Here is a 27,910-nt window from a genome sequence, read left to right on the forward strand (position 1 = left end):
ACGCAGGGTCTCTCCCTCCGAGGGCTCAGTTCCAAGGTGTTTGGGAAACCAGGCTGCTCTCCAGGAAGTACACTCTCGGTGACACGGGTTCAGGGGGTTCAGAAATGGGGAAGCACCAGAGCTGGAGGGGATGTGCTCACACCCGCGGCTTCCAGCGGGAAGTACCCAAACACCCGGTGACATCGAACCACCGCCTGACTCCAAATCACAGGGTGATGATATGATATTCCACTATTCATAGTTTTTCAGATCTTAACATGTTGTTTTCTGTCCAAAGAGATGCTTAAGCTCCTCACTAAAGCTGCAGTTAAATGACAGATGGGCCAACTGGTCATTAATCCCCAGACACGCGGCAGCCCCTCCCCTACAGCAAATGCCAGCAGGTAAATATAGGCACACTTACTGTTCTATCTCAACTCAGAATTTAGGTGAGCTTCTGAGCGGCCCCCGGGTGTCTCGGACATTGCAGGATCCATTTATGTATTGATTTCGGGAGGCGGGCTTTCTTTGCTTGGATAGGCCAGTCCGCTCTGCTCAAACTTTACCATAACAAAGTATGGTAAAGGGGGAAAGCTTTGCAGAACATTGTTGGTAAAAAGCAAAATGCTTCTGCAGACCGGGACTTGGAAATTGGAGAGTACAGACTACACCTGGGGCCTCAGACCCCTGGGCAGAAACAGGACTTTGTTACAAATACCCCAACATTATTCTGACCCGGCCTCTGAAACACTGCAACAAGGTACAAACAAAGTATCCCTCCCTTGGAGGCAGGTGAAAACATGCCACCCACCTGTTCTTTTTTTTTTTTCCTCACACACCTATTCTTTTTCTGAACTCATCCAGATGCTGAGGCGACAACAGCCCACAGCTGGGACCCTCCAATTCCCAACCCTGTGACCCTGTGACCACCTGAGGGGGGCCAGGGTTTCAGGCTCTGCTCTGACATCTGTCCCTTCGCTTGTTCATTCCCTCAACAGCCAGCTGGCTCTCCGTGTGGCCCCTCCATCCCCTGGGCCAGTGAGCACAGTCCCGGGCAGGACAGACCTGACCCCCCCGCCCCGTGCGCCCGCAGTAACGGGGGCTGCCAGTGTGACAGGGACACAGAGGAGGCCCTCCAGGGCGCAGGGGGCTTCCTGCTGGAGGAGGTATTTCACCCCAGACCTGAGGGAGGAGCAGAGGGGCCGGGAGACAGTGACAGCTCTGCAGCAGCGGGAGCCAAGGGTGACAGGCCTGGGGGGCACTGGAAACCCCCCGAAGGACTCCGGGCTCCATCCCAGGGAGCCCCCTCCCGAGAGTTCTAAGCAGCGGGAGGGAGACCCTGGAAGCAGGGGGCGGGGGTGTGGTAGCGACTGGGGGCTCACTCAGGAGCTCAGAGGAAGCCACCTGAGCCCCACCTGGAGGAGACAAGGGGGCGTGTGAGCCAGTGAGGACGAGGAGGGAGGCACCAGGGGACCACCAGGCGGGCGGGGTGGGACAGCCCTGTCCCTCCGTGTCGCCAGGGGGGCTGCCGCTCTCCGTTCCCCCCACCACCCTCAGTCTTCTGCCCGTTTCTGCTCCCACTGACAATCTCTGGATCCACCAAGGGGGCGGTTAGAGAAAAGGCAGGCGTCTGGGGAAATGACAGTTTTAGACTGACTTCAAGAACTTTTCACTTTAATATTATTTCAGATGAGTTACTTTACACATTTAAAAAACTCCGATCTTCCCACAAAAAGTGTTGTCCCCGTTCGAGGTGTACTCCCCACCGGCTAGACAACCCCTGGAGACCCGAAACTTCCCTGCTTCTATGCATAGTTTTGGAGTCAAAGAAAGGCCCTCCTGTGAGCAATCCTACAGCAATGCGGACACAGCTCACGGTCGGCTCAGAGATCCCACCAGGTCAGAGAAGTAGCCCTCCAGGTCGGGAGCCACGTGAAGGCAGGGGACAAGTGTAGGGGCCGCCCTGCTTCCTTGCTTCCTGCAGCCGCCGTCCCTCAGCCAGGACCAGACCACCCCACAGATAAAACGTGCCAGAAGCAGGCCGCCTGCGCGCTGTACCCCAGGCTGGACCAGGCTGGACGCGACCGATTCTGGCCGCAGACTAACCGCCAAGGGAGTCCCCCAGAAACAACGTGGAAACCCGCAGACACAGAACCCTCCTGCCGGCAGCTCCAGGGGAGCCCACAGTCCGCACCCCACTGACGCCGGCACTGACTCAAGTGACCAAAGAGGTCCCCACACACGAAGCGCATCAAGTGACGAAGTCACATCCAGGGGGAGCCGCTCCGGTACCGCGCGGGGCCTGCACGCGGCGGCAGTGGACGCCAGGACCAGGAGAGAGCGCGGCGCCGACCGACCGGGGTGCGGGTACGAGATCGGGGTGCAGGGGCCAGAGCAAAGGGCTGCGGGGTCCAGGGATCAGGGAAAGGGGGATGGACCCGGGAGCGGGGACCTGGGGAAAGAGGATGCGGAGCCAGGTTCAGGGCACTGGCGGTGGGAACCAGGGTGACGGGAACCGGGGATGGGGTGAGGACGGCGGGGGATGCAGGCTGCGGGTCGCAGGGAAGTGTGGCGATCGCGGGCCCCGGGGCGCCGCGGGGCTGGGCCGCGCCCAAGGTCCCCTTCCCGGCCCCCTCCGGCCGCGCATCCCCGACCCTCGGCGCGGCCCCGGGCCCGAGGCGGGCTGGGCACACGACGGACACCCACCTGGGCCTTCTGCAGGGCGCTGAGACGCAGCTCGTGCACGAAAGGGTTCCGCCCCGGGGGCGCCAGCCGCCGCGCGTCGCCGGCCCCCGCGCTGGAGGCGGGGGCGGCTCGGGGATCGCGTCCCCGCAGCCTCATGGCCGCGCCGCCCGCGGCGAGGGGAGCGGGGCGCCGGGCCGGGCGAGGAGCGGGTCGCGGAGCTGGACGCAGAGCTGGGCGCGGGGCGCCGGGCGCGGGCAGAGGATGCGCGGCGTCTGGAGCGGGCCAGGCGCGCGGCCGCGCAGGCGCGGGAGGGGAGGCTGCATGACGTGGGCGGGGCGGGGCGGGGCGGGGCGGGGCGGGGCGGGCGGGGGGCGCCGGCGGGGTGGGCGGGGCGGGGCGGGGAGGGGCGTGCTTGTTCGCCCCGCCCCCCGCGGGTCCGGAGAGACCGCCCCAACGCGCGCAGGCAGCCCAGGGCTCCGCGCGCTGCTGCCGGGTGTGCCGGCCGGAGCCGTTGGGCGCGGGTCCCGAGGGGCGCCGAGGCCCTGGCGGAGAGCCTCTCGCGGTGGCCTGACCACGGAGACTCACGAGCCGGGCCTGGTCCCGGAGAAGGGGCGATCGAGTCCCCAGCGCGGCGCGGCCCGCCACGTTCCCCCCTTACGCCGCTCAGGGCGCCGACCCGGGGCGCGGCCTGTGGAGCGGAAGGAGTGCAGCGACGTGGAGATGGGGCGGGCACGCGCTACCCCGGGCTGTGGGTGCAGAGCCCCAGAGCAGTCCCCGCGGGAGGCAGCCCCAGCTGCCCAAATCCCGAGGGACGCTATTGAGCAGCGCCTGGCCAGGAGCACGTGTGAGAGGTTCCACTGGGTCCCCGTCCCAGACCCAGCTCCCTTGGCTTTTCTTCCTCCTCGCCTGTCCTCCTCAGATGGGCTACGCTGCGCTGCTCCTTGGTCCTGCCAGCCCTGGCTGTGGGCTGCACCAGGAGCCCCTGAGGGCAGGCCTCATCCCAGACGCACGGGGTCCACTCAGACCACAGGGTCCAGGGACCCAGTGGTTTGAGAAGGGGGTGATGAATCTTTCTCATTCCCTAAGGACTCTAGTTCTTGGAATTACTCTTTTGGGTGAAGGGGGTACACGGGGGATCCCTAATTTGTGGCACAGTACTAACTAGGGCAAATGCAAAATAACTCCCTGTTCCAAGTCTATAAATTTCAAAAAGTCACCGCAAACCTTTCGTGTCAAGAACAGCTACATTTCCGCACGTCTCTCCTTGTGGCCCCGACAGGCAGGTGAAGAAGAGCAGGACCAGGCAGTGGTGGTGGGTGAGGAAGGACGCCCGAAACCTTGGGAAGGAGCCCCAGCTCTTCCCGCATTGCTCTGCGGCTGCCCGGCTGACCTTCTCCAAAGCCCTGGGCTCCTGGGGCATCTGTGTTCTCCTGGGCAGCACGTCAGGTAGTGATCTGCCCTCTGATAACCCAGCCAATACCCTCACGGATCACGTGGTGAAGCCTTGCCATGCTGAGGGCCCTTCTGTGTTTAGATGGAGAGAGAGAGACGTTGGGGGAAGGAGGGCCAAAAGGGAGGCCGGTGGTCCCCCCTGAAGTCTCCGGCATCCTGCATGCATTGTGAATACAGAAGGGAAAGTGCAGGGCTGGGTCCAAACTTCTTCAAAGCCTCAGGCTCGACCTGGGCAAGTGACCACTCCTCAGAACCTCTGTTGTCACATCTGTAAAAGGCAACTCGAGCAGTGCCTGCCTTGTCCACCATGCTGTGACCACACGAAAGCCCCGGGGGTCATGATGGACCTTGTTTGCTGGTGGACACCGGTGGGCTCCATTTCCTTTGCCTCTGAGGCCATTGGCCCTCTGCTGACCTCCTGGACATTCGGTGGGCAGTTGCTCTGACGGCTGGGAGAGCTGGTGAGATGGTGCGGGGGGCTGGGCAGTGTGAGGGGAAGCGGGTGAGGGAAGGATGTTCCACTCATTGACAACAAGCAGAAGCCTGCTGGGCCCCGAGTGGCCGAGGAGGGCGGAAGGCAGCCAGGAGAGCGGGGCCGGGGAGAGAGGGGTGATTCTCTGGAGTCGCCCCCCCAGGAGGACCGACCAGGATAGAACTGGGATAGTGGCCACTCAGTAGCAGTAGCCAGCGGTGGAGACCAGCCTGCAGTGGGCCGTGGGGAAAGCTGGGTGATGGAGGAGCAGGAGGGAAGCGGAGGCATGGGGAGGGGAGGGGTTCGGATCCAGGACTGTCTCTTTGGGGAAGGGCTGGGGGCAGGAGGCAAAAAGCCAGCCCTACAGGGGAGGTTGAAACCCCCATTGTGGCCCCATCTCAGTCCTGAAGGATCCCGGATCAGGGGAAGGGACAGGACGGGCTGGGACGGGCTGGGGAGCCCTCTCTGCTACAGCTGGAAAGGAGGGCAGCTACCCGCTGGGGATGAGGGACCTCCGTGCGGGGGGAAGTCAGTTTTGGGGACTGAGAACGCCGGGTAGGGGCTGGGGGGAGGGTGCTGCGGGCTCGGAAGAGGGGCTGGGAAGCTTGTTGGCTCGCACTGGTCATTCACACCTAGGCTTCAATTTTCATAGTGTAATGGAATGTTCCAGAAGTCCCAGAGGGCTCTGAAAGCTTGGTTGGGAGAAGCTGGTCTTGGGCAAGCAGTTCCTTTTGCTAGAGGAGAAAGAAAGCTTTCAATCATTTTGGGCCTTAGTTTCTCGGTTTTGGAAAAACCACCAGGTGGGTCCTTTAACCAATAAAGACCGTTGCCTGGAATCTCCAGGAACCCTCGGACCCTGGACACTGGGACCCAGGAGCTGCTGGCTGTGCTCTGGGGACACAGCTGTGTCCCTGCAGCTCCCCGCTCTTGCTGTGCTCGGTTTGGAGAAGGTGGATGTAGCGAGAACCACTTCCCGCGCTCCAGATGCACGGAGCGCAGGTGGTACCTGCCTCTTCCTGGGTGGTGAGGTAGTTTTGGTTTGTTTAGTTTTTGAATTCTAGAGTTAATTACAGGAGAGGAAGAGACATTCTTTCATTTTCTTCTAATATTTATTTTTAGTTCTGCCTCTCATGGTTGTTTCTAACCCATCTACAGATTTTTCTTCTTACACAGTGACCCAATATTTTCAACACCGTTGATCAATCTGTGTCTCCCACTTGTGGTCTCTCTTTGGGCATGAAGAGAAGTGTTTATAAAGCTATTTCTGGGTGCTCTATTTTATTGCATTGGTTTGTGTGCTCCTGTGCTGGTACCACACTGTTCTAACCTCTATACCTTTGGATTAATGTGCCTTAGTCACCAGTAGGATGAATTCCGGTTGGCGCTTCAAGAATTGTCTTAATCAGACTTCCCCGGTAGTGCAGTGGTTAAGAATCCACCTGCCAATGCAGGGGACACGGGTTTGGGCCCTGTTCCGGGAAGATCCCACATGCCGCGGAGCAACTAAGCCCGTGCGCCACAACTACTGAGCCTGCACTCTAGAGCCCGCAAACCACAACTACTGAAGCCCATGTGCCATAATTACTGAAGCCCGCGTGCCTAGAGCCCATGCTCTGCAACAAGAGAAGCCACCACAATGAGAAGCCCATGCACCACAACAAAGAGTAGCCCCTGCTCTCCACAACTAGAGAAAGCCCACGCGCAACAAGGAAGACCCAATGCAGCCAAAAATAAAATAAATTAAAAAAAAAGAATTGTCTTAATGATTCATAGAACTTAATTTTTCCTTCCAAATTATAGAATCAGTTTGTGCAGTTACTCAAAATTCCCACTGGCAGTTTTGTTTTGAATTGCATGACGTGTATAGATTACTTTGGTAAGAGGAATTTGTTTTAATTTGCGGTAAGACACACAGATCCAGAAAGACAGTCACAGAGGAAGAAGTTTTGCTCACAGTACCCTAGAGACAGGAGTGGTGACAAGCCACTGGGGGCCCCTGGGAAGCACCAGGTTAGTCAGGAGGCAGAGGGCGAGGACAAAGTGTGGGCAGGACCCTTCCCTGTGGTCTCCACCGGTGGGAATGGGCTGGACAGAGCAAACAGGCTTAGAATTGGCTAGTGTGAATAACTTCAGTGGGTTCCAGAGTGTCAGGACTGTTCCTGATTGTGCCAGTGGCCGTGAGTCTGAGAGCCCCATAGGGGAGAGGGTTGGACGTGGGCTCTGGATTGGCCGGTTTGCATTTGAAGGGTGAGCTCCCAGGGAATTAGCCCCAAGGACGGTCCCTCAGAGTCAGCAAGACTCCAAGATGTCAAAGTATCAGAAAACATAAAAAATAAAAAACACGATGAATACAGAAGATACAGATACTTTGCAATTTTAAGCATCATTTTTCACCAATATGATTATCTTTCCATTTATTTTGGTCTTCTTTTAATTTGCTAGCATTTAAATTTTTTCTACATAAAGATTCCACATTTTATTAGATTAATTCCTGGATAAGTTGTGATTTTACAGTTGTAAAATAAACGAATCCTGTTTTTTATTACTTTTTCTAATTGTTCCTGACTCACGTGGAGGAACAGTACTGGCCGTGTTGCTCTTCAAGACTGTGTGAAGTTAGACAGGGGAGGAGAGGCCCTGTAAGAGGTTCCTGTCCCAGGCGGATGGGCCCCCGGGTGGACGCAGCCCCAGGTGGACATGGCTGAATGAGGGACCCCAGCATGTGCAAAGAACAAACCTCCCAGGAAAACCACAGCATCATGAGAAACAATGAATCATGTGCTTTTCGGTCCCTGAGTGTTGGCATGGTTTGTAAGTATCAACAGCATTTTTCAAAACGGATGGTTCAAATTTTGATGAAGACCGATTTATATGTTTCTTTGATGGATCATGCTTTTGATATCCTGCTTTAGAAGTATTTACCTACACCAAGGTCATTAAGATTTTCTTATTTCAGAAGTGTTATAGTTTTAGCTTTAGGGACTTCCCTGGTGGAGCAGTGGTTAAGAATCTGCCTGTCAATGCAGGGGACACGGGTTCGAGCCCTGGTCCGGGAAGATCCCACATGCAATGGAGCAACTAAGCCCGTGCGCCACAACTACTGAGCCTATGTGCCACAACTACTGAAGCCCGCGCACCTAGAGCCCATGCTCCGCAACAAGAGAAGCCACCGCAATGAGAAGCCTGCGCACTACAACGAAGAGTAGCCCCCGGTCACCACAACTAGAGAAAGCCCGCGTGCAGCAACGAAGACCCAATGCAGCCAAATAAATTAATTAATTAATTTTAAAAAGTGTTATAGTTTTAGCTTTAACCTTGTAGGTCTAGATTCCATTGCAAATTAATGTTTGTGAAGCCCTGTGGTGAGGGTGGAGACAGAGGCTTATGTTTTTTTCTCTCTGGATATCCAGCACCATCATTGACGAGAACATCCTTGCCCCACTGACTTACCTTGGCAACTTTGTGACATGAGTATGGGGTCCATTTCTGGACCCCGTGTAGTGTTTTATTTATCTGTACATCGACCCCTGTGCTAACATCACACTGCCTTGATTACTGAAGCTTTGTGTTAAACCTTGAAATTAGATAATGTAAGTCCTCCAGCTTTGTTCCTCTTCCAGATCCTTTCACTTCCCATAGAAATTTTAGAATCAATTTGTTAATATCTCAAAAATATCTGCTGGGATTTTTAATGAGATTGTGTGGAATCTACTGATTAATTTGGAAAAATCAACATCATAGTAATGTTATCTATCCCCGAGCATGGTATATATCTCATTGATTTAGGTTTTCTTTAATTTTTCCCAGCAATGTTTCATGATTTTGCTTATCACTTATAGGTCTTACCTATGTTTTTCTAATTCTGCCCCTAACTGTTTTGTGTTTTGATGCTGTTAAGTGGGACTGTTTTTTGTTTTTTTTTTCTCTTGACTGTGCTGCTCAGCTTGTGGGAGCTTAGTTCCCCGACCAGGGATTGAACCTGGGCCCCAGCAGTGAAAGCGCAGAGTCCCAACCACTGGACAGCCAGGGAATTCCCAAATGGGACTGATGGGACTGTTTTTATTTATTTATTTATTTATTTATTTATTTATTTATTTATTTATTTATTTATTTATGGTTGTGTTGGGTCTTTGTTGCTGCTTTGTTGGGCTTCTCATTGCGGTGACTTCTCTTGTTGTGGAGCATGGGCTCTAGGCACACGGGCTTCAGTAATTGTGGCACATGGACTCAGTAGTTGTGGCTCGCGAGCTCTAGAGTGCAGGCTCAGTAGTTGTGGCACACGGGCTTAGTTGCTCCGCGGCATGTGGGATCTTCCCGGACCAGGGCTCGAACCCGTGTCCCCTGAGTTGGCAGGCGGATTCTTAACCACTGCACCACCAGGGAAGCCCCATGGTTGTTTTTTAATCTATCATTTTTTAAGTGAATCCTGCTTTTTAGTGTTATATCTAAAAATATTCTTGCTTAAGCCAAGGTCAAAAATACTTTCTCCTGTTTTCTTCAAGAAGTTTTATAATTTCATATTTTACATTTAGGTATATAACCCATTGTGAACAGATTTTTTATTTGATGTGAAATATATATATATCAGGCTTTTTAATATTTTGCCCATGGCATACATGGTTCCAGACCATTTACTGTAAAGACCATCCTTTTACCACGGAATTGCCTTTGTACCTTTGTCAGGAGTTAACTGACCACATATATGTGCTTCTATTTCTGGACTGTCTATTCTGCCCATTGATCTATTTATCCATTTTGATGCCAATTCTACACCATGTTGATTACTAGAGCCTTATAATGTGTCTTGACATCAGTCAGCATTGGTCCTCAAACTTACAGTTTTTCTTTTTGCAAGTTGTTCCAGCTACTCTAGGTCCTTTCCATTTCCATGTGAATCTTAGAATCAGTTTGTGAATTTACACAGGAAATTCCTTCTGCCATTTTGGTTAGGCTTATGTTGCTTTTATACATCAGTTTTGGGAGAAATAGCATCTTAACAATATTGAGTCTTTTGATCCATGAACATGGTTTATCTCTCAATTTATTTAGGTTTGCTTTAATTTCTCTCAGCAACGTTTTGTAGTTTTCAGTGTATAATCTTGCACATCTTTTGTCAGATTTATCAGTAAGTATTTAAATTTTTGGTGCTACTGTACACAATAGTTTAAAAGATGCCCCTTTTTATTTTTTTCTTTAATTGAAGTATAGTTGAGTTACAATATTGTGTTAGTTTCAGGTGTACAGCAAAGTGATTCACTTATGTGTGTATATATAATATATATTTTCAGATTCTTTTTCATTATATCAATAGATTGTTACAAGATATTGAATATAGTTCCCTGTGCTATATAGTAAATCCTTGTTTAAAAATGTCCATTTTTGATTGTTCACTGCTAGTATATAGGGATACAATTTATTTCTAATACAGATTTCACGTCGTGAACTAGATTCACTTGCAAGTTCTAGTATCTGTATTTTCTCGATAGAAAGTCACGTTCTCTGCAAATAAAGACAGTTTTACTCCTTCCCTTTCCAATTTGGATGTCTTTTCTTTCTTTCTCACTGATTGGAGTCTTGAGTATACTTTTGAATAGAAGTGGTGACCGTGGACAGCCCTGTCTTTTCCCACTTAGGCATGATATATTATCCTTCGTTTACGTTGTTGGGTTCCATTTGCAAACATTTTAAAAGAAAATTTGCCTCTGCATTCATGCAGGATATCGCATCCTTTCCTATAACATCCGTGTCTGGATTTGGAATCAGAGTGATGTTAGCCTTTAGAAGCAGTTGTTCGGTTCTCTTGAAATTTCTGGAGGAGTGTGTGTGGAGTTGGCACTATCTCTTCTTTAAATATTTGGTAGAATTTCCCATGAAGCCATCTGGGTGTGCGGTTTTCTTTCTGGGCGTGTTTTTAACTGAAATTCAGTTTCTTTAATAGCTATAGGGCAGTGTCTGTGGGTCTCCAATCGCCCTCTTCTTTCTCTTAGGAGGACACCGGTCATTGGGTGGAAGGCCTGCTCTAAATCCAGGAGGGTCTCATCTGGAGGTCTTACTTTAATCACATCGGCAAAGACACTGTTTCCAAATGAGGTCACGCTCTTTCCACAGGTACCAGAGGTCGGGACTTAAACACATCTTTTTTTGGGAGCATGATGCAGCCCACTATGGCCAGCTGATCTTGGCAAAATCTGTGAATAGATGTTAAAGATAAAATACAGCCTCTGTCCCCTCCATCAGCCCATAGAGGTCAGGGCTCAGGGCTCCCTTTCCCGTGGGCTGGGGGTTATCACCTCGGTGGAAGCAGCTCAGCCAAAACGCCCATGTCCAGAAGCAACGTGGCGGCATCTGCAAAGGATGGCTCAGGAAATCACAAGCTGCACCGGCCCGGGAGCAAGTTCTTCTGTGGGCCTGGTGGCCCCACCTGCACTGGGGCCTCGTCTCACTGCACGCCCGCCACTCTCCGTGTTACATTTCCTTGCTGATCCCTTTGGGAAAGTTTCCCGCACACATTTGGCCATAAAATACCCAAGCACGCAGTTCACTGAGGATTCTCTTGCTCCGGGCACCCGCTGCCCGTCCAGTCCTCGGAGGGTTTGGGGTCGGGAGGGGTCCTGGCTGCAGTGCCCCCGTGAGCCGTGGGGACGGGGCTGCAGGGCCTGTGTCCTTCCCCCGGGTCCCTCCCCAGTGCAGGGGACAGGTGTCGACGTGGGCAGAAGGGGACTGTGTGTGTGGACGCGTTTCTAAGGCCGTGAAGTATCCCCCGTCGTGCTTTCTTATTCAACCCAACACCGATGCAATTTGGAGGAAAAAAAGGAAAGAAAATATTACCCATTTGGGGACTTCAGCCTTTCAAAATATAATGTGGATGAACGTCAGCCCGTTGAGCATTATCACGCAGGGTTTGTCTAGTACACAGTGAAGAGCGTCATTTTCTCTGTGCTCAATTTAGATTCAAGGTGCACAATCCAGCACAGAAGCACAAAGAAAATATTGCTTTTGCATGCTCAGGAATTTACGTTACGTGGTCCCTTAAAGAAAACCAGGCTGTGTCGGTGTGTCCTAGGTTCTGGGTGGAGCTCTCTCCCGCGTCTCTGCAAGCATGGGCTAACCCACCAGCACACACAGGTGAGGTCTGGCCTCTCGTTGGAGGATTTCAGAGCCCTTCCTCCTCCTCAGACCTGGCAGAGGTGAGGACGCGCCCGCGGAAGTCTCGTTGCCGGCGTCCAGCTCCACCCAGGGCCGTGGCTGGAGCCGGGCTGCCCGGGAGCTGGTGGCCTGAGCAGTGTCGCTGTCTCGCCTGTGTTGGTTTGGTGCCCTCAGCACGGGCTGCTCTCCGGCACCGGAGAGGGCCCAGAACCCTCTGGAGGTGGCAGGACAGCAGAGGGGCCCCAGGTGCCCGTCCTCTCCGAGGGCTGGAGTGGCCACACCCCTGGCCGCCCTGAGCCCGCTGCCACCCGGGGCTCCTCGCCTTCCCACGGCCGGTCCCGGGGCCCACGCTGCTGGGTCCCGGTCCATCGGCATCTGGACACTCCAGGGCACCTCACCGCTGACCGCTCCCCTCCTCAACCTTACTGTTCGGGCCCCCAGACGCCCCTGGAGTCTCTGTCCGCTCTCCCTTGGCTGGCGGCTCCCCTGACCTCATCCGCCCCCGTCAGCACCTTCCCCAGCCTCCCCCTTCTCTCCTGACCTCTCTTTCCCTCCCTCCCCTCCTCCTTCCCCTCACACTTGGGCCAAGTAGGGCCATTTTATAGATAGAAAAATGGAGGCGCAGAGACTGAGGTCAAGATCCAAGCCAGGACCAGCGAAGGCCGCGGCTGTGTTTCCAGGCGTCGTTCTTTCAGCTCACGTGTCAGGATGGACTTGCCCTGTGGTCATCCATCTCTGCAGGTGGCCTTCCAGAGAGAGGTCCTATTTTTATAACACTTGGATTCCAGACAAAACCATTTTCCTCAAAGATACAGACATTGGACATCAAGTAAGGATCTAGATACCTGACATTTTTCTGTATTTTATGTGTAATGTTTGACTGTCATTTAATATTCAGGTAAGCACTTACAACCCACGTGGGGTAACGCTGGTGATCTGAAGCCACTTACACAGAGATGCGGGTGGAAGGGGACCCCGGGGTTTAAAGTCTCGTCATCCCACGGCCCCTCCCTTAGCAGGGTCCCCTTAGCAGTGTTCCATTTTCTGTGGCATTAAGAAAACGATCCTCGGAGTGGAACATGAGCTGAGATGATGCTCTTCCATGGGCCTCTGTGCAAACTAAACAGATTTTGGAACCCAGAGGCACAGCTTCTTCACACGTTGGGTTTGCAGAACAAATGTTTGCATGTAATTCTGCTTCCCAAAATGTCAAAAGAAAGCACAAATATGAAAATATATTCTCAAAGGAGTGATCTTTTATGAAAAAAGTTGCTTACAGTAATTGTTTCCAGTTGGCATTGAGAAATACTGTGTCGAATTATTTTTACAAAGTTGCAAACAGCGACCTCACTTTTCGGAAGAAGGGCATATTCCTGAAGGAGGAGGTTCACTGTGAGGAGGGGGTAGAGGCCAGGCCACCCCCATCCTCACCTCCTTCGTGATGGAATATGCACGTTTCACAGGGAAGCACGGCCACCCAGGATAAAGACTGCATTTCCTAACCTACCTGCCAGTTAGTTGTGGTCATAGGACTAAGTTCCAGCAGCAGATGGGACAAAAGCACAAGATTTGTGGAACTTCTGGGAAGTGCCCTTAAGCAGAGGGTGCCTTTCTGCTGTCTGGAAGGGGAATGTAATGGCTGGAGCTACAGCATCCATCTTGAGCCATGAAACAACTTTGGGAGTGGAAGGCATCCTAGCAGACCAATCGGAGAGAAGGAACCCAAGTCCCAGACCATGTGGAGGACGCTCCCAGCCCTGGGTGGCTACTGCTGGCCTTCATGGTTGTGAGAAGTAAGCTTCTATCTTTAAGTTGTTATTGTTTTGGATTTTTCTGTTACTTGCAAGTAAACTTAATCCTAATGAATATATAGGCCACTAGGGATGCTTGGACTGAAAAAAGCCCAAGCAAAAACAAAACAAACAAGAAACAAAAAAACCCCACAAAACCTAAGCAAAGCCCTAGGAGATATGTTTTTGATCTTTTTGTGTCGACAAAATAGACTTAGGTATGGATCTCTGTGCACTGAAATAGATTTAGGAAGTCCCTTTAAGCCCCTCTGAATACGCCTATCTCCCGCTTCCTCTTCAACCCCTTGTTGTTTCTCATCCCAATTTCTACAGGACCTTGTGGCCTGGCCCCCCTCCACCCGTTCCCACACCACTTCACTCCCCAAAGCCCACCCTGCTCTCCCGTCAGGAGGGCCTCCTGCCCTTGGTGGTCTGACATCTCCCGAACCTTTTTATTCGCCTCAAAGCTCTAGAACGTCGTAGGGATTCAGGAGATGTTTCTCAATGGTGCCACCTTCGCTCTAAGCTCCTGAGACATTTTGGTTGTATAACATTATTGTTTGAAAAAGAGAGAGAGAGAGAATAGACTCATTTGGAGAAGCAAAAAGTTTCTTCTAGATGGGTGTAGTGGCTTAAATCTTCATATTCATGATTGACTAACCCTTAGTACATCCTAAGCTCTGGCCGCGAGGTTGGGGCAAGGATGTGGGTTTGCCCCGAGCTGGGGGATAACACCTGCAAAGGTGGGCCCAGCAGGTGCCTGGGGGAAAAGAGGGGCTGGAAAGGCCCAGAAGCTGGAGGAAGGGAGCAGTAACTCCTACTGGAAGGTCATGGAGGTCTCCAAGGAGGAGAGGGCATTTGGGAAAGTCTGGAAAGAGGTCCAGGAGGAAAGTAGTGAGTGAGGAGGTGAGAACCTCAGCCACTCCGGGCCCCGTGGTGTCTGCAGCATGTGGTGCCAGGTGGGCGGGGGGGGGGGGGGTGGTGGCTTGCCCCCTCCCTCCCTGAGGTCCTCTCTTGGGGACACGAGGGCTGGGCACCGGGTCTCCAGCAAGACCTTTTACACAGGCGGGTGGTGCCCCATCCCTCACTCACACCTTGAAGTGAGCAGGCATGGCAGGTGTGGATGGGTTGGGCCGTGGAGCCATGGGCACCCCGGGGTGTGCTGCTCCCAGCCTGTACCTGCAAGCACACCTGCACCTGTTCACACACACCTGCACACACCCCTGCCTGCACACCTGTCCTCTTCCTGTCCCCCCCGTGCACTGGCACCCCGGCTGCGGCAGCCCCGGGGCTCACTTTGTACAAGTGGTTCTTGCTTCAGCAAACGGGGCGTCCTCCCAAGCAGGGGCACTTGGTTTCCGAGAACAGAGGCTGCAGAGAATCACGTGATCTGGCTCCTCGACCTCGCGGTGTCGGTCATGACAGGAGCCCTGTGCCTATTTCCAGCACTTAAATTGATAAGGCCGGGAACTTGTATTGGAGCATAGGGCTTTTACAAGCCACTTGATTTTAGAGACTCAATAAGGAGGGTGTATCTCTTAAGACAAGGGGTGGAAAGTAGCTCCTGGGTTTGAGGAAGGGCTTCTGAGTCAGGACTTTGCGCTCAGAACTGGGCGTGCAGCCCTCGGTTCCCGGAAAGCGTGTTTAGCCTGAGTTGAACAGCATATATTTCACTTCATCGTGTGTTTTTAGAGTGACCCCCATTTTTCTGGCCTCGCCACGTGGCATGTGGGATCTTAGTTCCCCGACCAGGGATGGAAACTGTGCCCCCAGCAGTGGAAGCACAGAGTCCTAACCACTGGACCACCAGGGAAGTCCCAAACGACCCCCAGTTAGAACAGGCATTGAAAACCCAAAATGAACCCAATTCTTCTGCAGTTGTATTCTTCAAGCTGTAAAGGAAATACTTTCACACTGTTCAGCTGTGCCAATCCCCGTGATAGGGCAAACTTGTCTGATATGAGCGGGGTTGTTTTCTGACCATGGTCTCAGCAATTCTCCTTTCCTCCGGGCTCAGAATTAAAGGGTTATCCTGGAAACCCCCTTGTAACCAATGGTGATCTCACCGTTGGGACAAGTTGACCCAAGTCCCGAGTCTTTTTTAGTCATGGGAGTTACATTCTGTGACACAGCAAGACAGCAGAGTGGGGTCGGGAGCGTGGGTTCTGCCGTGACCTTGGGAGGGACCGCCTCTGTCTGCCTCACTTTCCTTCCTCATCTGCAAAATAAGGATGGGGCTGAACCTGTCTGCAGGGTTTTTGTGAAGCCCCGAGTGAGCGCAGGTGAGGTGGCTGGAGGGGCCTGGAAGGGCGTGGAAGGGCGCGGAAGGGCGTGGAAGGGCGTGGAAGGGCGGGGAAGGGCGCCTGGCATGGCCTGTGCTCTGAAGCCCCCATGGTGCTCATCAGCGCTCGTTCGCCAGAGTCCATGCTCTTTGCACAGAGAGGCGGGAATTTCGGGTGGACAGGAGCACATCCCTGGGTTCTCGGTAGAGTTTGTTTTGACTTGGCCGGGAAAACAAGACGCGTCAACTGCTTCATGAGGGTTAGGGAATCAGTCCCAGTTTTCTGAGAGTTGGGTCCTGGACGGCAAACGGGGTTTTGTGGAAAGTTGGATGTGATTTTTGCTACTGACTGGATTACTGGGGGAAAGCACTGCCAACTTCGTGTGTTTAGTAGAGAGTCCCGATTCTTACAGGAGAGGTGGCGTGTTTCGACGTGGGCATCTCCCCACCTTCTCTTTGAACAAAGGACCTCCTCCACATTCACATGCGGCTACATGGGTCCTACTCTGACCATGTGCCCTGTGTTCTTCATTTTCACAGTTTGGGTTTGTTCCTGTGTAACACACACGCATCTCTCTGGACACACATCCCCAGCACGTGTGCACAGTGACATGACTTAGACATATGAACATGCTTGCTGACCAAGGGCACCGGAACAGAGGCTGCCCCCCAGGGGCTGCCCGAGAGGTGGGGTTCGGGGTGGCCTTTGCCATGAGGGGAACCTTGGACAAGTTAAGGGGGTCAGTGAGACGGCGTGTCTCAAGGGTCACTGCAAACAGCGTCTTCATGTCCAACCTTAGCAAAAGCTGGGCTCGCAGGGAGTTCTTAATGAATGGTCACTGTCAGTATCGGCACGAGAAGCGTGAGCCGCTCCCTCCCCTAAACGTGAAGTTCTGCTGTTCCTCGCTCACCGTGCCAACCGCGTGGACTTGCTTCTTCTTCCGTGAGGTGGGACGTCGTGGCCTGCGTTTGGTTCACGTGCTGCTCAGTGATCGTGACCGTGGGTCTGCGTCCACACCACAGCCTCTCAGGAACAAATTGCGCCGATGCTCTGTTGTCTTCTTATAATATTATTCATATTATTATTATTATTTTAAATTGCAGGTTGTTTCCTGTTTCTAAATGTGATGTGGACTTTTATTTTTTTGTTTTTATTTATTTTTTTTAAAGGTCCTTTTTTTTAATTTTCATTTATTTATTCATTTATTTATTTATGGCTGTGTTGGGTCTTCGTTTCTGTGCGAGGGCTTTCTCCAGTTGCGGCAAGTGGGGGCCGCTCTTCATCGTGGTGCGCGGGCCTCTCACTATCGCGGCCTCTCTTGTTGCGGAGCACAGGCTCCAGACGCGCAGGATCAGTAGTTGTGGCTCACGGGCCCAGTTGCTCCGCGGCATGTGGGATCCTCCCAGACCAGGGCTCGAACCCGTGTCCCCTGCATTGGCAGGCAGATTCTCAACCACTGCGCCATCGGGGAAGCCCCGTGGACTTTTATTTTAAACTGTTAACTCATACGTTTGACTCTCACAGGCATGCTGTGCTTTTGTGAGACGTTGAAGTTGACAGGGGCTGAAGGTGGCCACTTCTAAGCCTGGATTCTAATTCCACCCCTTTCTCACTGGAGTCCATGGGACTGGCTGCGTCCAGATCTTGTTTCCTCTTTGATGGTTGTCAGGAGGGTTAGGGAGGTAATCACTAAGTAAATGGTCCAGCCTCGTGCCTGTCCTGTCCCCGGGGGAGTGAGCTGGGGGAGGGGCTGGGGGGGGGGGACAGTGGGTGGGGTCCGGAGCCCCCAATACGACCAGAGGGACCCACCTCCCGCATATGAAACCAACCGAGACAAACGGACATTGAATCACACGTGGGTGGGCAGTAAGGTCTTCTGTCTTCCCTTTCTAAAAAGAAGTCTGGGGAAAGGCTGCATACAGCAGCACAGTATATTTGAGGTGAACTCATGCAGTGTTCACAATGTGGCTTATTGTTCTAAACCATCATTATGATTCATGAAGTGACTTCAACCAAATGGTTTAGGGCCACTTCCTCGTTCCTGGCATCCAGCGCCTCTTCGGAGGTGGGGGAGGGCATCGTGGGTGCACAGCACAACATACGTCCCATGTGGCTAAGCAACCACAAAGAATTCCTGTAGGATCCCAACAGGTGTGATGGTGACAAGACCCACTCTATGAAGCGAACACGGGTAAAAACACAGGAACCCCGTGCAGCCCTTGTGTCTGCTCCCCCAGGTATTTCTGCAGCCACGGTCGTACTTCACAGGCGTGAAGTGTGAAAATGCAGTTCCTTGCAGCTCCCACGCTGGGCAATGGGATGGGTCTCCCCACACCCAAAAAGGGTGCCCAGGGACTTCCCTGGCGGTCCAGTGGTTAAGACTCCAGGCTTCCACTGCAGGGGGAGCGGGTTCGATCCCTGGTTGGGGAACTAGATCCCGCATGCCGTGTGGCCAAAAAAAAAAAAAAAAAAAAAAAAATTCCTTGAACTGAATAAAAGTGAAAATACAACATATCAACTTAAAAAACCAAAACAAAACAAGCAAACCAAAAGAAGGCCCAGTGAATTTGAATTCCAATGATGCGAAGCAGGTATTTGCTGGGCCTGCTGTCTAAAGCAATTAAGTCTTCAGGGTTAGGGCTTGGAGAGAAGAGGACAGAGCCGCCCCGAGGGCTTCGGAGGTGGAGTCCCTTGTCAGGTGACGCCTGTGACGGGATCCTTGGGGACACAGGTACGTTACACAGCCACTCCTCTAGTTTATCCAAAGTCCAAATGTAAAGACACACTGTGAGAATGTGAACTAGTCAAACATTTTTCAAAAGGTCCTTCCAGAAATGATTTCTTTCCTTGGAATCGTATTCTACCTTGAGATATAAAGCTCTCAGTAGAATCTGCAGGCAGAACAGACTTGCAGATTTACCCTTGTAACATCCTTGCCATTTCCCTCTTCTTTTTCTGTCAATCCCTCAAGCTGTATGTAACAAGTTTCTTAGGCTCCAACTTAAATCTTTCCATCTTAATCCTTAAAAAAAAAATTTTTTTTTTAGCCCAGTAGTAAAGAAAGTTTCTAGTAATAGGAGGGAGATTCAGTAGAAAATAAAATCTGTGGACATGTTACCATTTGGTGTTGCAAGCTCTTCTTTGGTTGACTGTGGACCACCCCACGGCGTCTTTGGGACCCACACGTTTACGTTCGAATCTCAGTTGTCTGAGTAACCAACCGTGGTATTTGTCACTGTTGGGGACACTAAGGTTTACTTTGGCAGCGGTTCCTTTCAGATCCTCAAAGCCAATTTGTTTCCTCTCCACCAAGCGTGGAAGGGATGCCCAGATGTCTGGCGCGGCTCCAGGACACAGAGGGAACGAGGCAGAGTGGACAGCGGTGTCCACGGAGGAGACGCAGCCCCGGAGGGGAAGAAGGAGGGGGAGGCTGAGGGGCAGCGGGGTCACCCCCCAGCACTGGACCAGGAGGGCACTCCCCTGGGGGCTGGGTTGGAGGGGATCGAGGTGAGAGGAAGGAAGTGACAGCACTCGTGGGGGCCCCGAGGTCCTCCATGAGCAGAGGGGAGTGAGCCACAGAGCACGGTGAGGGGACAGCAAGGGGGCCCAGGTGACAACTATGACAATTGCAGCGCCGGAGCCCGGTGCCTCTGCTCTAACCGTCCACGCAGTGAGAAAGTGCCAAAGTCGGAGAAGCAAAACCTCTTCCTTCCTCTTTCTGCCAGGAAGCCGCGGGGCCAGGCCCGAGGAGACTGACCCCTGCCAGGTGTCCGCCCCACTGCCACAGCACCCCCGGGAGGTGCTTCTACCCACTGGCCATAGCGTGATGTCCGTCCTCACCCACAACCCCCTGGCCCAGTCACCCTCAAGCATCAGGGCCCCTCTTTCCTGACCCTTCCAGAGCGTTCTCTGGGATGTGCCCCCTCCCCTGGGTGAGGTCCTGGCTTCCACATGACCTAGGGGGTGCCCCCTCCCCTGGGTGAGGTCCTGGCTTCCACGTGACCTCCCCACCCCCCAAGGGCCCATGGCCCACGTGGACCTCTGTGACCCTCAAGGAGAAAGAGCCAAGCAGGGCACCCCTGCTGCCCCTGGGGCACCCAGGACCTGGCCGAGCCCCGGAGGCTGAGGCAGGGTAAGAAGTTGGCACAGCTGAGGTCCAAGTGTTGCAGGTAAGAGAGTGAGGCGTGAGAGGATGGTCACCTCCCGGGTCACATCTGAGTCCCTGGGACGGACGCCGAGTGTGGACTCTTGGCTTCGCACAGGAAGGAATTCAAGAGCGAGCCGTAGTAAAGAGAAAGAAGGTTTATTCAGGGAGAAACACACTCTGAAGGTGAGAGAGGCAAGGAACCAAAAGAGCCAGGGTACGGGGCTGTCAGCTTTTATAGGGCCGGGTAATTTCATAGGCTCGTGGGTAGGAGGATTGGAGGGGTGGGAGGTTTCTGGGAATTGGGCCTCGCCCGCGTTTGGCCTTTCATGCTCACCCTCAGAGCTCTCCTGGCACCTGTGGGTGAGTCAGGTAGCTGATGTGTTACAATGAGCGTGTACTGAGGCTCAAGGTCTGGGGGAGGTCTACTTGTCAGCCATCTTGGACCTAGTTGTTCCAACCAGCTTCTGTCGTGTCCTCGGGCTATGTCGTGCTTTTAAAGGCTGTGCCCCGCCCCCTTCCTGCCTCAAAAGGGCAGCCCTTCCGCAGGACAAAGCGGAAGGAAACTTCCCTAAACTGTCAGTAAGTGTGGCCTGGCTGGCTGGGCTCTGGACTCCCTGTGTCCAAGGTGTGGACCAGCTGGGGAGCGGAGAGGGTGCGGCCGCAGGGTGGGCACTCCTCCACATCTGACCTTGTCCTGCAGCTTTAAAATGTTTGTGATATGTGCCCATTTCTGTTCTCATTCTAAACAGGTGTCCGGTGTCATCCTAATCTATTACTGTAATTTTACACTTTTTTCCTTAAAGACAGCACCTGCAGTTGTGTAAGCGCCACACCCCGTGAGGCACGGAAAGGTCACTTTCTTCCCCAGTCCTGAGTGCCGTCATGTGAAGGGCACCCCCAGTGGCCTGCCTCGGCCACCGCTCTGGGGACGGCTCCCCGGTGGCTCTGTTACCGATGGAACTCGCCGCTCAGGAGAAGGCGTGTTAAGATCGGCGACGCCTTGGGCGGCTGGAGTGACACCGTCAGGACCAGCCTGGCTGCGGACTAGGGGGCTGACCCGGCCGGGGCCTCCTGTCCGCACCCTGAGCGGGTCCTGAGCCATCCCCCGACCCTGTGACTCTGTCCAGGGCGCGTCCCGAGCCGGCGGCCTCCCTGCAGGCCGACCCTCCCGCTACCCACCGGACACGTGGCCGAGGCCTGTGCCAAGGAGATGTGCCGTCGGCAAACCCGGGGGAGCCGCGGCTGCGCCGTGGCCCTGCCGGCTGCACGTGAAGAAGGTGCCGGGCGCATCCCGGGCCCCCCCGCCCCGCGGCCCGCACCCCCTGGGACCCCAGGGCTGGGCTGTTCTCGGAGCCACCCCTCCTGCCGCCCGACCCCGGGCCAGGACGCCGACCACTCCCTGAAAGCTGCTCTCCGCACAGGACAGAGCAGCTGCCTGCCTCCCTCCAGGATGAGCCCTTTAAAGCTGGGGCGGTGGCCGTCACCGCCCTCCCCGGGGCCCCTCTCACCAGCTCGTCTGGTTCCATCTCTGCCCCAGAAGATCTGAAACCTGCACGGAAGGAGCGCCATCTCCTGCCCACAGGCACCCTCGTCAATGGCGCCCGGGAGCTGGTTTCTGCCACCAGGTGCTCTCAGCAGCTTTTCTTTGGGGGAAGCTCCTTGAGATGTGGCCGCGTCCGGTGCGCAGGCGGGCCGCCCCGCGTGGCTGGGGTGATGGCCCCACGCGTCACCTCACAGGTCAGAGGGGACAAATCTCGGCCCTCGGGAAAGCCGGAGGGCCGTCCTGGCCCTCCTGCTCCGGCTCCTTGTCACTGACGCGTGTCCCCGAGGGTCAGCCCCCCGAGGACAGGGAGGCTTGTTAATTTCTTCACGGACTGCTCCAGCGTCTTGCCGGCCCTTATGAGAGGCTTGATAAGGTCTGTTGAATAAATGGTTTAGAAGACAGATGAGTCCGGGGTGAAGAAAGAGCCTGTGATGGTAGCATAGCATTGAGAATGCACTAAATGCCACTGAACCAGGCACTGGAAAATGGTTAAAATGGTGAATTTTATTTTATGTTTATTTTACCACATTAAAAAAAAAAAACAAAAAAAAAAACCTCACAAATGAATGAGTGGCTAATTGTGCAAAGTGTAACCTTAAAGTTAAAAAAATTGGAGATTATCTTTGTGACTTTTGGATAGGGAAGGATTTCCTAATGAGTCCACAAAAAGCACAAGCCAGAGAGACACCAACGCGTTTCGATAACATTGTGAAAGTCTCACTGTAAACCAGCTGAAAATAAAAGCCACAACTCAGCCAAAAAATAGTTACGATGAGCATCATGGGAAAAGGACCAGCATCGTCTGATGATGTAAAGAAATTCCACATGGCTCTAAGAAAGCAAAATGACCCCAAATGGGGAAAGCTTACGCACAGGCAACGCCCAAGAGAGGAAGCCCGCAGGGCAGGAAGAGATGAGGAGGTGCTTGAGCTTGCAGACACAGGGGAGACGCACCCAAGGAGATGCGGCATGAGAGGGGCTGGCGAGGCGGTGCTGGGGACCGGCCAGGACCCGGGGTGCGAGGCGAGTGCGGCCGCCCGGGAACCAGCGCGCAAACGCCCAGTGAGTGAAGATGCACATGCCCTGTGACCCAGGAACGACGGCCCTAGGGATACACCCCCGAGAAGCCCCACAGCTGAGAAGACTCTTTATTGTGGAATTGTGAGAACTGGAGTGTCCACCCAGGGGGCAGGTGGTAAGAGAAGTCAGCAGAGTCACGTGTGGAGCCCTGAGCAGTCGGCTAGTAACCGAGAAGGAGATGCAGCCCCGGGTGCTGGTGGTGGGTAACAAGGCAGAGCCGGAGAACCACGGTGAATGGGGATTGTTTTTCCTCTTTAGAAGCACGGAAACGATCACAACCTAAGACCAAAGAAGAGAGGTACAGAGTTCCAGGGGGTGTCCTAAGGCAGCACTTCGGGTGGGGACTCGGTCTCCTTCTAAGACACGAGCAGATTTTGACTAGCAGATGCGGAAGGTGATGAGACATCTCCTGAAAGTTGAAGCAACGGTAAATGACCCCAACAGTAAATGGACAAAGGCAGATGGTGAGGGGAGCAGCGTGAGGCTGGGGTCCGTCGGAGTCTCACTGTGGCAACTGCCGTCTTGCACAGGAAGGCAGACGGGGCTGGACCCAGGAGGGGCTGTGACACTGAGACACCCACGGGCGTTTGTGTAACCAGGAATGTACATTTTAGGTCTTGAGCTTTCTTCTTTTGATCATGAGACTATGGCTTTTTATATTCAATCCTTTTAATTTTAATCTCCACGCTTGAATTTTATTTTACGTTGGAGGGTAAGATCCTGACGGTAGGTTGTTTGACGGCTCACAGCATTTACATGACTCGTTTTAGATGCAGCTCCGCCCACAAGCTCTTTCACTTTAAGAATAACATTGGAGAGAACTCACATCTCATCTGTCCTGCCGCGCTTCTGGTGGCGTCAGCGTCTCTGTGGTCCACGCTCTTTCACAGGGTTTATAATGTCAGCAAAAGGATTATTTCAGGCTGACACTTGGCACAGATGGTTCTCAGCCAAATGTGATTTTGAAGGGGAGGATTTGATCTCAATTATTCCATTCAGCTTTGTTGAAGGAGAGTAAGAAAAAAGAATTTACTCAGCTTCTGGTTCTGTAGTATTTTTGTTTTCGATGGAACTGCAGTGACCCTGGCAGGCGGTGAGCGTCCAGCGAGGACCGACATTTTGGCGACTTCGGAAAAAGAAACCTCGTTCACACAATCCAGGGCTTTGGGAACGGCCGCCCCACTTTCCCGCTGCGGCTGTGCTGTGCTGTTGACCCAACACAGATCCCTCTGTCCCCCGCTGGACGGCGGCCAGGCGGCCGAGGTCTGTGGAGCAGGGCCACTCGGTGCGTGAGGCCAGCTCAGCCCTGGAAGCCGCAGGGCGACAACAAGCCTCTGTTCCCTCGCGACAGGCTTTGCACAGAGAGGGTCCCGGCCTCGGCTTGGCCACGGGGGACGGACTTGCAGAGGGACCTGGAGGGAAGGCCCGTGGAGGGGGGACAGAGGGTACCCGATTCTGGTTCAGTGGGGGAACCGGAGGAAGGGGACTCCGTCCCGTGAATTTCTTCAGCACCTCCGAGTTCACGGGACCCTCACGACCACCTTTCCTCTCCTTCCTGAGGCGCTCGGTCCCATGTTTGGTTTTCGGGGAGGGGGCATTGGCTCACGTCAGCCCCACAAACTCAGGATCAGGAACTTGGTTTGGGGGAGACCTCCATTCCTGCAGATTTTGTGGAATTGTTGTATTCAGTTCTCAATCCTTTTTTTTTTTTTTTTTTGGCTTTGAAACCTGAGCTGTTTGGACGTTGCCTGGAAGGAAGTTGGGGAGGATTCCCTGACCGCAAGGGGAAAGCAGGTCTAGGGATGCCTGGACCTCAGCCAGCACAGCCAAAGGGGCCACTCTGGCCACCTGCTTCTCGCCCCACCCAGACGGGAGGGGCCTGCCCACACCCTACCCTGCACAGCTGAGACTGGCAGCAGGTGATTAGCCACAGGCACAGGACTGACGGCCCGGGGGGGGGGGGGGCCCATCTGGGGGGCTGCAGAGGAAGCTTTGTAGTTCCCAGGGCCCGAGGCGGGCTTGTTTGGATAATTCACAGCCTGGCAGGCACCTGAGGCGGACGCATCGGGCTGGGAGTTGGGTGGGCTGCAGCTGGTTCTCGGATGGGGGTCTTGCTCTTTCAGGCCTTGGAAACTTAGAACGTGGTGGGGCGGGGGGCGTGCCCGCCACCCTGTGATCCTTCTGGGCCGTCTTGTCCTCCAGTCGACACAGCACGGTTCCCAGGAGGGGACAGTGCTGCATCTCGGGGCCGGAGCCTGCTGGGCCCCATTTTCAGCCATCAGCGGGGCAGAGAGAGAAGAGGGCACGTTTCCGGCTTCCCCTCTGGGCACAGTCCTCAGAGTGACGCCGGCCCAGGCCCTGTGGGGCGGGACTTGCAGCCGGCGGTCCGCCAGGGGGCAGGCGGGGCTGAGGGCTCGGCCCTCCAGGCAGACCCGCTGCAGACCAGGCGGGCTCCCCGCAAGGGGCCTCCCACCCGCCTAACCCCCTTCCTGCCCTGTCTCCAACCGAAGCTTCAGGGAGGTCGCTTTTACGCTGTCCTGCCCCTCTGAGGCCTAGGTAGGCACAGGACCGCTCTGCGTGGTTTTCAGGTGTTTTCACCTGAGCACACCTGTCCGCTGGTGTGTCCTGGAGGTGGGTGGGTGTGTTTTGAACTTAGCCAGGTGGGGTTGGGAGGAGAATGGGAGACTGTGGAGGCGGGTGGCTGATGCAGGGCCCACGTGCCAAACAGAGGCTCTGCGGAGCCAGCCCCGGAATGCGGGCGCGGGGCGGGTGGGGTCACCGCGGGTCCCTGGTCAGGGCTGGGGACTCGGCCCTCGGTGTCCTTGTCTGCAGAGTGATGGGATTGGTCCCCCAAGCCTGACGTCTTTGCAAATCCTAACTGTGTTTTTCAAGGCTAAACACCTTCATCCAAGGCTCACCCTGAAGGCGACACCCTGGGTCCTGGTGAGAACACCCCGTGGAGCTCAGGCCCCCATGGCCGCCGATTAACCCGACGGCTGCTCCTTTCTGACTATGCTGCACGGCGCCCACAGTGGGTTTTCTGCAGGACGGTCCAGTGTGTGAGGCTTCCAGTTATAGAACAGGGTAATCTGGAAGCTGTCTTTTCTGTCACAACAAGGATTATACAACCTCGCAGTGACGATTCCTTAGTTTTAGAGTTCCTTTTTTCACCTGAGTGCTGCTTTTCTGTGTCTAACCACGTCTGGACTGCCAGGCCCTCAGCACTGCACGTGGGAAGCATGCCTTTTGAACGGTCTGTGACGGCTTTGATTACACACAGAGGGACAGGAGGGGCGGCCTCTCGGGACCCAGCAGCATTGCTCCTTAGCTCACCAGGGAACCGGCCGGAGTGGACGGGCCCGTCTGCAGCTGGGCTGGGCGGGAGGGCCAGGGGTGTGTCCCGACGCGGTGGGAGAGCTGCTGGGAGGGCCACTGCGGGGCCGCAGTCGGGCAGGCTCCCCCCGCTGCCCCGACTTCGGCAGAACCAGGTCCATCTCTGAATCCAGCCGCTCAGGGTGTTCCGTGCTGTGCTAATATTTACCGAGCCACGGAATCTTAGGCTCCTTCCGGAAAACGGCTCTCAGGGGTTTCCCTGCATAAGGATGTGTCAGGATGGGCCCTCCCTCTGCCAACAGTGGCAGCTTTGGGTTCCCACAAAATTTCACCTGCTCCCAGGGTGAATTTCTGGCCCTTCTTGTCACTCTTCTTGAAGATGCCGCTTTGTGACTCTGCTTGTGGAGAACACAGGGCGGGCCTGGGCTTTTCGGGCGTCAGGAGGGAGGCTGCGTGGAGGGTCTGTGTGTGCCAGGATGGCCAGCGCCACAGAGGACGGGGCAGCGACTCCACCTGTGGTTTGTGATGCTGTGCAAACTGGCCGCCTTGCCTGCCTTTTTCGCAATGGAATGAAGTCACCCGAGGGTCGCGTCCCTGCAAGGACACGGTCAGGTCCGGATGACTGAGGACCGTGAGGAGTTCACGTGTAGGGTGGGGCCTGGGCTGCAGGGTACCCCAAGCTGAGGGAAGGGGGTCATTTTACTTCCAAACCCTGACGCAGGTGTGGCGTCGCACCCTTCTCACAGGCCCAGGACGTCTTCAACAGACGAAGCTCTGGCTGTCAACCTGCCCCCCTCATGCCCCCTCCCCGCAGCTCAGGGCCGCCCCCTGGGACATGGCAGCATGTTCCCAACGCAGCCAAGCTCAGGCTCTGACCGGGGGCGGGGGTCACATGCAGGTGTGACCTGCTCAGGGAAGGCTGCCCGGAGGAAGAGACCGCCGCGGGAGGCTGGGGGGGTCGAGGCTCCCGCAGGACTCAGGGCAGCACCTGGCAGGCAGGGATTCGGGGCCCCGTCATCCCGTCCACAGCCAGGACCCTCACAGGTCACATCTCACAGGGGTGTGGGTGCAGCGCAGGGACAGGCAGCCAGGGGCAGAGTGTGAGCGAGGTGTCACCAGAACGCGGCCCTGCCCTGCTCTTCTTGCACTCGCTGTGGCCGTGTCCCCCTACGTCAGGATGAGTGGTCATGGCAGGGACAGCATGCCGCAAAGCCCAACAGCTCTGGGGCCAGCCCTGCACGGGCCTCGGTGGGCCTCCCGGGGGACCACTAGGGACAAGCAGGGTCCTGGCTGGCGGCAGGCGGCTGACCCCCACCAAAGACGGACGGAAGGGACCTTGAACAGCAGGCCCGGCGTCCAGGTGAGGGCAGGTGCAGGTCGGGGCCGGGCAGCATGACCGGGGCACGGGGGAAGGCCCTCACGTGCAGCAGCTTTGCGGCGCCCAGACCGCCAAAGCCGAGGCTTCTGTGCCCGCCGTCCGCACCGGGCCCTCCGCAGAGGGGTCTCGGTCTCCTGGGACCCTCGCAAGGCGTCTGTGCCCCTTGGAGTGGAGAGGCAGTGCGACGCTCCCCGCCGGGGGGGGGTTGGGGTCATTTCTGGACAAAGTCCCCAGAATCGGTGCTTTTGCAGCTCCTTTCCTGGAGGGAGCTCATTGTCACCCCAGGCTCCCTCAGGGCACCCGAAGCCGCTCAGGGGACGCTGCCCGGGCCCCTGCCACGTGTCGCTGTGACCTTTCAGCTCGGGAGGGTCTGCGGGGCTGAAGGGGAGGGGCCGTCCCTCCCCTCCCCCCTCCCCCTCCCCCTCCCCCTCCCCCGCCGGAATGTCTGCGCTGCAAACAGGAACTTTGCCTTCTCGGGTCAGCTGACTTCTGGAAACGGCAGCCCGGGGCCACGCAGCGCCGACCGAGGCCAGGATGTGGGCGCGTCCGGTGTGCGGGGGCGGCTGGGGCGTGGGCCGGAGGCCGCCTCGTGGCCTTGAGACACCGGTCCCCCCAGCTCCAGT

The 27,910-nt window shown here is 55.1% G+C and overlaps 2 protein-coding genes across 3 annotated transcripts in view; one reads left to right on the forward strand and one right to left on the reverse strand.

Moving 5' to 3' along the window:
* Window positions 1-2,960, reverse strand: part of LPCAT1 (lysophosphatidylcholine acyltransferase 1) — a 40,842-nt gene extending 37,882 nt beyond the window's left edge. The window contains exon 1 of one of the 2 annotated variants that reach the window (XM_068535117.1): window positions 2,686-2,960. In XM_068535117.1, coding sequence (XP_068391218.1) covers window positions 2,686-2,820 — 135 coding nt within the window. In that variant the 5' untranslated portion in view covers window positions 2,821-2,960. The remainder of the gene's footprint in view (window positions 1-2,685) is intronic. The other variant, XM_068535118.1, reaches the window with a different exon arrangement.
* A 25-nt stretch (window positions 2,961-2,985) lies between these two features.
* On the forward strand, window positions 2,986-27,886 carry LOC137755498 (collagen alpha-1(I) chain-like). Its single transcript, XM_068531701.1, has 12 exons — window positions 2,986-3,506; window positions 3,944-4,110; window positions 4,554-4,618; window positions 11,909-12,238; window positions 19,826-19,938; window positions 21,081-21,221; window positions 21,375-21,578; window positions 21,691-21,783; window positions 23,800-23,861; window positions 24,779-25,022; window positions 26,808-27,080; window positions 27,748-27,886. Exons 1-12 carry the CDS (start codon window positions 2,986-2,988, stop codon window positions 27,884-27,886), a joined length of 2,352 nt encoding a protein of 783 aa, XP_068387802.1.
* Window positions 27,887-27,910: the final 24 nt, after the last annotated feature.

This window comes from Eschrichtius robustus, chromosome 2, assembly GCF_028021215.1.
Source record: "Eschrichtius robustus isolate mEscRob2 chromosome 2, mEscRob2.pri, whole genome shotgun sequence".
Classification (NCBI taxonomy): domain Eukaryota; kingdom Metazoa; phylum Chordata; class Mammalia; order Artiodactyla; family Eschrichtiidae; genus Eschrichtius; species Eschrichtius robustus.